We start from the raw sequence: 8,682 nt of genomic DNA, 5'->3' as shown, positions 1-8,682 counted from the left end.
TTTCTTTAACATTTCCTTTGAATAATATATTTTTATTTGATTTTTTCTCTCCAATTTCTAAGTCCATATCTTCTCTTTACTAAAATATTTCATAGCCATTTGGTGTAACTTAGACCGAAACTTACAGCACTTGTCCTCCATTTTCGACGTGTTGTACATCTTTGAAAAAAAAAAATCGTTCTAGTAAGGGTTAAGGAGCTTTAGGGTTGATTTCCCCCACTAATGGCCACCATACTCGATCATCCCAAGCACAGCCGTACCGAGCATGTTATAAATAAGCCCGCATCTGGGGCGCTTTACTGTTTAAACCATCGCGGGCTTGATAAGACAACCCAGCGAAATTGTGCGTAAAGACAATCAAATATTCAACTGTTCTCATCCCTCAATCAACTATCAACCAAACGGTGCCCGTTATAGCACAAGGTAATATTAAAACAAACACACTACTACCACAACTACATTAAAAGAAAAAAACAGAATCGGCACCGAGTGTTTGAAACAATGATTAAAGCTGTTTCCACTTATTAGTTATAATAATTTTATTTGTCTACTTATCGGACTATTTAGCGATGAGGTGATTCTGTTTCATTTCCCGTTTGTAGTTTTTGTTGTTGTTGTTGATTTTGTTGTTGTCCCACGTTCACGCGCCCTAACCACGCTCCCTTTCTTCCACTCCAGTTTCGTTCGCTATTGCATAATCGAGAGCGCACACAAACACACCACGGATAGCAGCAATTAAGCTCAATAGTCACGCTGCGTCCTTTGCAATACGATCTGTGTGTGTATGTATGTGTGCGCGTTCATTGATGTGGTTGTGGGAGGTTTTTGTTTGAAATTGTGTCCTAACTGGTGCCAGTTCCATGTGTATGTGTGATGGCACGTGCAAATGCAGAACCAGAATGTGACGGTAATTAGGCGAAATGCTAGGCGAGTGTGTTATATGTGTGGATAACGAACCCTGCCTACTGCTTCTTCGCCCTATCAAAAATGACTGCCAGGAACGGAAGTATAGTAACAATGAAATTAAAACTTCTCTCAAAACAAAACAAAAAAGTAATTCAAAAATGATTTAGAATGATGGCGAAGAAAAAACAAGTAAGTAAAAAACAAACAAACAAACAAACAACCCTCTCCCCCAGTAGAAACGTGTGATGTGTTGGGGGACGGCAGGTTGGCTGCTGGTTGAATGGCTGGCACTAACGCGCACTGTTCGTGGACGTACTAGGCTACTCGGTTCAATTCCGAAAAAAGTTGCTTTCAAGGTGAGATTAAGGTGAGCGCATCGCGTTGAGGTGAGATAAATTCGTTTTGCATCGTGTTACCACGAAAACGTGATGCAGTTATCGCAGCAGTGCATAGTAACAGTATCTCTGGTAGCAGCAGCAAGTAGTAGTAGTAGTAGCGTATATTAATCGCACAATATATATGTATATTTGCTGTTCTGTGTATATGTATATGTGCCTGTGTGTTTGCTTGGTGTGGGTGTGTGTGTATGTGTGTGTTTTTTTTCCTTCGGAAGTTCAATATCGTAACTAGAGTAGCGGCATAACAATCCTCGACAGTCCTTCCCGGCCATCCACGATGGCACGGACCTTATCAAGACGCTTGGCGTTTCAGTGCCGGACTGCCGAAGCGAGGCAGACTGAGCCCGAACTTGGTTTCGATGCCGTTCAGCATGGGCAGGGCCGCCTGGTAGCCACCGATGTGATCCGGATTAACGCGGGCTAGATCAACCTTTGCCTTCGCGACGTCAGAACCGGCCGGACGCGATCCGCCAAAGTCTACGTACAGCATGCGCTGCAACAGCTCGTACGTCACTAGGGTCACACCAAACTGTGGTGACGATCGGAACACGCGAGCTACGGTGAAAGGAGAAAAAATTGTAAACAAAAAAGCTGGTGGGAGAGGGGGGCAAAAAATAACACTGTTACATACCGACTGTTCCCTTCCAAAAGGCACGCGGACCCTCCTCGGCCATAATCTTTCTTGCCGCATCCATCACCCCACTGTAGGTCGTTTGGCCGGTGCGGGCCACCACCTGCAGCCGGGTCTTGATCACGTCCGCCGGTGTGACGAGCGATGCCGCCGGTATGCCAGCGATGGCACCGGCCGCCAACAGTGTCAGCGGATGGTTGTAGCCCTCGTCGTCCGCAAACGCTGCCTTCGTGTGTGCGTACATCGGGAAATAGATCGCCGAGAACGGTACGTCCCGGAGCAGACAGGCACGCGCACCCTTGTACAGACCGAACAGACCGAGCTCGCGGACCACACTGAGCGCCCGGACCTTGGCACCACCCGCAATCTCACCGGCCACCTGTAGCCGAATTTTCACGATTTCCAGCGGGTTGGTGAAAATCACTTGCGAACCACCGGCCTGCAATGGTTTCATTGTGTGATTAAAACGGTGTTTAATTCTTAGCGTTACAAATATTGCTTATAACCTATGGTCGAGCTAAAGAAATAGTAGGGAAAGATGGTAGATGATATGAAGAACCCTAGTTTTAGAATTGGGATGGAACAGCAAAGATAATAACGAAAGAGATCATCTAAGATGATTATTAAAGGCACTGAACACGAGTCGATGTCAGGAGATCATTTAAGCCTATAACGCCATGACAGTGGTTGTTGCTACTTACACAAGCGCCAGCAAGCACTTCGCCCCATCGCGGAATGTTGCCCTGCTTGTCCGTTAGCTTATCCCGCACAAAGTCATTCACCGTCAGCTTGATCGCTTTCTCCGGTGCGACGCCCATCAGCTGCGGTACCAAACCACGGTACAGCCCAAGGAAGCCCTCGTGCCGGATAACCTATTCGCGCCATTCGAAAAAGAAGACAATTGTTTAGTTCAATACCCTTCAAACCTTTTCGACCGTACCGGTGTACTACCTTCTTGCAGCAATCCCACGAGTTCCGGTACGCCACCTCACCGATAAACGAGCCGGTACGCTGGTTCTGCATGCGTGTCTTCACCAAATCGATCGGATAGACCGCCGTGGCACCGACAGCTACAAATAAAACAGAGGAAATAACAGCGTTTAGCAATTGCGCACTGGGCTCGTTCCGTTAAAACAGCTTACCGCCAGCAACTGAACCAAGCGTAAACCGGTACGTGCTCTCCATTATCTGGATCAAGAACGATCGATCGGCGGGCGATTCGACGGCTTTAATTTCTGCTAATCGATGCGTGATGTTCTTTATGTAGTGTTCCGGCGCAATGTTGCTAAGATCATTGTACACGATCCGTCTGTCAGTGGGACGTGAGGAGAAAGGAGAGAAAAACAAATACAATTAATATAAGCCACATTGGTTACCGGTTCCGAAACCCGTTGGGTTTCGAATAATTCGTTTGCCCTATTGCGATTTGCAACAACAACTCTACAAAGAACAATCACATTATTACGCTACTAAGTAAAGCTGCTACGAATAAAAAAGCGGTAATGAAACTTTTTAAATAAAGTAAGAATACTGTTATTATGAGTGGAAATGTTAAATCTTTAATTAAATTTAAATCTAATTGAATTATATACACAACAAGATACGTTTATATATATATATAACTAAGAACGTTTTATATATAATTTAAAGAAATAAACAAACATAAAAACACACCCATTAATATAAAACATCGGAACAGATCTGAGAAGAGCGACAAATGTGAGTTTAAACGAATGATTAAACATGACAGAAAGCAAAACAATTAAACACACAACGCAGAACAAGGAAACAAGCTTCACTAAATCCATTCAAACCTTACGCAGCCCATATATTTGGCACGATACAAAAGCAAACCAATGGAAATAATACATACTTAATTATTATTTTGATTATTCTATTTTGATTTAATTTTTGTTCTTGTTTGTTTTTCTTTTCTTTTTAATTGCAATAGTGTAGTAAACAAAACAGAAAGGAATTTCACTTGGCAAACGTGATTTGTTTTTTCTTTTTTTTGTGTGTTTTAACAATGCTATAACAAATACGAGAGAAATTTTCGTTCCGTGAATTAATTATTTTTTGTTTTGTTTTTTTTTTTTGATTTCTGGAGGGAATTGGGAATATTTTGCACTTGCCTATTTTTGTCTATCGTTTTGCTATGCCGCCACCAAATGGATGTACTACACAACACAGTTGTTGCATGTGATTTCGGTTAGTATATCGGGTTAGTAGTTGATTTTACAAACAGTCGATTAGTTGACATTGTTGGTGATTGATATTGTATTTGTGTTAGTGGTTGTGTACATGGATGTGTGTATGCGTGTAACGTGGATGGTGGGCCGTTTGAATAAGTTTGGAATAGTCGAACAAGTTTCGTTTCGCGAGGCAGGGTTGTGCGTGAAAAAGGTAGAAGAAAAGGGAGAGAGAAAGAGAGAGAGAAAGAAAAAAAGAAAGAGAAATGTATGGTAATTCACCGTTGGCAAAAGAACGCATAAGGAGGAGATTTACTATCTTGCCACTAGATCCAATTTAACATTTGCTTTGTACAAGAAGTTTGCCTTTTCTCCTTCTTCCTCTTTGTTTGGATTTTTCTTTTTTTGTTCGGTTTGGTTCTGTTCTTCGACATGGTGTAAAGGTACGGGAGGTATTTTTTTTTTGTAACACAACTGGAAAAGAAACTGTATTTGTTTTCTTCGTTTGGTTTAAAAAAGTGTTATGCGAAAGAAACTTAAAACTTTCAAAACAAATCGAAATAACGAACACACAGAGAACGCTTTAATGAAACATAAAACTTTAACATAAAATCACAATCCAAAATTCGCAGAGCAGAGTAGTAGTAGTAGTAGTAGTATTACAGAGGATGTGTATAAATGATGTTATATACCTTGCTATCTGAACAGTGTTACCATAATGATCGAACGGTGAGTACGAGTGTGTATGTCTGCATTATGCTGTATGCTGCGCGAGCGTTAAGCCTCGGCAACAAAGAAGGGTATTCAACAGTTGCAATGCACTTAAAACCGCTTGTCCGCAACATCATAACATAAACAACAGCGCCAGGCAACGCATAACAATTGGGAGGGGGGGGTTTTTCCATGTCGCTTTGTTGATAATACTTTAATAATACATTGCAATTTGCGAACGTGTACGATCAATGAAAGATGATGGATGAGGACGAACGACGAGCACGTTGACGAAGGCGACGGTGACGACGACGATTGCGAACGGGTGAATAAATATATTATGATGTGTAGTATAGAAACATGTATAAAGGAGGGCAAGAGAGATGGACACGGGGAAAAACGGAAACGCAATCAACAAAAGAAAAAGATGGTTAAAGGGTGAGCTTAAAGTGCCGAACTATGAACTTGAACTATCGGCAAAGTTTGACTAGTAAATATATATTCAATACACCTCAGAAGATTTTCTTTGGTGTGTAAGAAATTAAAATCAAATTAATAATCGATATAAATCGTTGAAGGTTCATAAATCTTGCTGCTAATTGCTAATTTGAATCATTTTTTTACTGCCATTAGACCGAGCAGTTAAAACACTTTTAACGATCGGAGAGTCAAATAATAAATGAGCCTCACATAACGCCTTAATAAGTCGTGTTGTTATTGCCGCTATAAAATGACCGCCACCAAATGATACCACCAAGGACAAAAAAATAACAACAAAAAAACAGGAATAAAACCGAAAATGAAAAGCACAATTGACAGTGATCATACGACAACGTTCACGGAAACAGATAACAGTTGTTAAGGAAAGCAAAATAACGTAAAAGGTTAAACACATGGATACATTATGATGGGAGGGGTTATATCGAGTTTTTTGGGACAGGCGGCACGTGACTACCACCGGATGGGATATGTAGCGGTTTGCCCGCACAGTACACGTACCCACTCTGATGTATAACGCCGGTCAGCTGGAACAGTATGTCTATCTCCAGTGGCGTTATCTGGCTCATCGTTTGCGCGGAATGCAACAGCTCGTCCTTGGTGATCGGTTCCGCCCGGTTGCCACTGGTCGCGTTCAGGTAAATGCGCTTGATCAGCTCCATATTGTTGAGCAGCGAATTAAATGCCATAAAGTAGGGAAAGCTCACCCGGTGCCCCTCGGTAACCTGTTTGGAGTGGCCATTGTTAATAGTGTCTTTCACAAACGAAAAACAAACGGAATAATAAAGACTTACCGCAATCAAGTTATCGCGCACCTCGCTAGTGAGCAGATGCTTCTTCACGTTTACCATAATGTCCTGAAAGTCGAGGGCCGAGATAAACCCGGAACCGGAGGTGTCCTTCAAGCGGAACGCCTCCATCGCACACTCCTCGTGGAAGTCGTGCAAAAACTGGCTAAACTCGACGTAATTGATCACACGCTGCCGGTCCTTGCCGAAGTAAAGCTGTATGAAAGGGCCGTCCAGTTTGAACGGTATTTTAGCGTGCAGATCTGTCTTTTTGAAAACATCGACAAACTCACTGTACGTGACCGAGCCGTTACCGTTACGGTCGAACAGCTGGAACGCGGTTTTGTACAGGGCGTCCGGTGTGCAGAGCAGACCCTCGAACGCCTGAAACTCGGCGAACGAGATGAGCCCATCCTTGCTGGTGTCGGCAATACCGGCGATTAGTTTGATCGATTCCTAAAAAGTGAGAGAGAGAGGGACAGAGATGAAAAGAGATCGAAATGATCGCTGGTACGGGTATGATACACCCAAGGCACACGTGTGCCGCGTGAGAGATGCTGCCCGGTAACTGAGCGACGCGCACATTTTGATTGTAGTCGCAGCAGTTAGCCAGTCGGGCCCGGGTTCTGTTTGATAGCGTAAAATGCAAATGCTTTCGATGCGTTTGACACGACGGTACGACCCAGTCACCTCATTGTACGATTGTCCGAGAAAGCTCTTCACGAAGTCTTCGCTGGTCATATACGGTTCGCCATTCACTTGCTGGGTTGCATATTTGCCAAAGATTTCACGCAGCTTCTCCGTGGACGCACGCTTTATATGCATCGGGTTCTGTAACGGAAAAGAGGTGTGAAAACTCGGGGTAAGAAACCAGTGTACAGTACGGAAGGCAACAGTTCATTAGCTGGTCCCTATTAGCCGATAGGTGTGAAGTTTACAGTGTGTTCCTTCCCATCTTTAGTGTGGATTAGACGTTAAGGGATAAAGGGGAAGGGGAGAAAGAGAGGGGTGAAGGGAAACAATAAATTATTGTTTTATTTTGATGCCACTGCATTACGCAATTGGTACGTTTAGGTTATGTAAGTAAAGGTTGCCGAGGGTCACATCTTCCACCCCCCGCAAACCTAAAGGTGTTACACACTTTCACATCCTTTTCCTCGGGTGCCTTTTCTTTGCCTGCCGGATTAGTCATGATGGTTTGGAGGGTGGTTTGCTTCGTTGTACACGAGGCACACGGACACAAACACACAGGGGCGGTGCAAAAAAAAATGCGGGACAAAAAAACTTGAGCACCGAACCGAATTCCGATCGTCGCTACAGAGTTAGTTGGTGGATGAGACACAAGAACTTGGACACAACTTCTAACACGAATTCCAGCACTCCCTTTTGGATAAACAGGAATCAAAACTTCCTCTCCACACAGACACACACACACATACGTAGGAAGAAATTGTGAAGAAAGAAGATCTTTTGAGGACAAAAACAAAAGAAAAAACAGTTAACAAACAACGTTAAGAACGCAAACGAATCTGCGCATCGGCGAACATTCGCAGCGGATCGCTTTTGCGCTCACTTTCACTAGCAAAACTGCTCGAAATGTGTGAGAAAAAAAATGCGTTAAGGCAGCACCGTGCGCGATTTGTACTGGGCGGGAAACAGTCGCATACTGAGCTGCGCTCTGGGTGGAAAACTCCCGACAGTACGTGCGCTTGAAGCGCAAGTGTTTTACCAAGTGGGGTGAGTCAGTGCGCGCGGTCCTAACAAATAAATGCGGGCCGCCGTACGATTTTCCTCCCGTTTTTTTTTTTGTTTTCGTCCTCCTGCCCGGGTTGTTGTTGTTTTTTTTTTTTTGTTCTCTGCATCGTCCCAACAACCACCACCGAGACCTTGCGAATGTCCGACACCGACACGCGTAGCGTTCGCAAATGCAACAACTAGTGCCACTTGCGCCTGCGCCCCTGCGACGACATCACGTATGCGGTGCGTGAACCACCACCGCTACCGTGCGCTGGATTGCTAGTCGCGTGAGGGCTGGTCTATCTTTGGGTCTCGGCCTAACGGGGCAATAGTGTGTGCAAATTGTTCGCCGCAAGCACAGTTGCGTAAGCGATGCTCAGATTTGCCGGTTATCTTCCCAAAGTTGGCATCAAGTGTGTGTGTGTGTGCGTGTGTGCTTGGGGATGAATGTACAGAACCTGTGGAGATGAAGATGTGAAATCAGTAGGATTCTGAACGAATGGCACATTGGTGTGTTAGGTCCGACAAGAAAATGGGGGGCGCACAAGGTGACCTGACCTATCTCTACGTCGACAGTGTAGTGTTGTTGGTAGAAGATAAAGGCGATACCAATGCTGCTGGACGATAAGACGCATGGTGATATCAGCAAAGGAAAAAGGGTGGCGTTAGGTAATAGGATTCTCGGATTGGATCAATCACACAATCAACACCTTGCCAAAAGGGCAAAAGGGCAGTGCAGATAATCAGCTGCAGATCAAACAGGTGCTACTATCAATGGTGCATCTCCTTTCAGCATTCGGCTGGATTTAGCGGTAGTTCAAGCC

The 8,682-nt window shown here is 44.1% G+C and overlaps 1 protein-coding gene across 1 annotated transcript; it reads right to left on the bottom strand.

Moving 5' to 3' along the window:
- Positions 1-1,596: 1,596 nt before the first annotated feature.
- On the bottom strand, positions 1,597-7,313 carry LOC128713903 (calcium-binding mitochondrial carrier protein Aralar1). The gene is made up of 10 exons (XM_053808778.1): positions 7,263-7,313; positions 6,812-6,952; positions 6,128-6,577; positions 5,835-6,058; positions 4,068-4,112; positions 3,078-3,244; positions 2,887-3,005; positions 2,637-2,807; positions 1,936-2,374; positions 1,597-1,859 (listed from the first exon to the last, which is right to left on the bottom strand). Exons 1-10 carry the CDS (start codon positions 7,311-7,313, stop codon positions 1,597-1,599), a joined length of 2,070 nt encoding a protein of 689 aa, XP_053664753.1.
- Between the last annotated feature and the right edge of the window lie 1,369 nt (positions 7,314-8,682).

This window comes from Anopheles marshallii, chromosome X (assembly GCF_943734725.1).
Source record: "Anopheles marshallii chromosome X, idAnoMarsDA_429_01, whole genome shotgun sequence".
NCBI classification, from domain to species: domain Eukaryota; kingdom Metazoa; phylum Arthropoda; class Insecta; order Diptera; family Culicidae; genus Anopheles; species Anopheles marshallii.
Note: the sequence above shows the minus strand (reverse complement) of the source record. Positions and strands in the feature narration are given on the sequence as shown.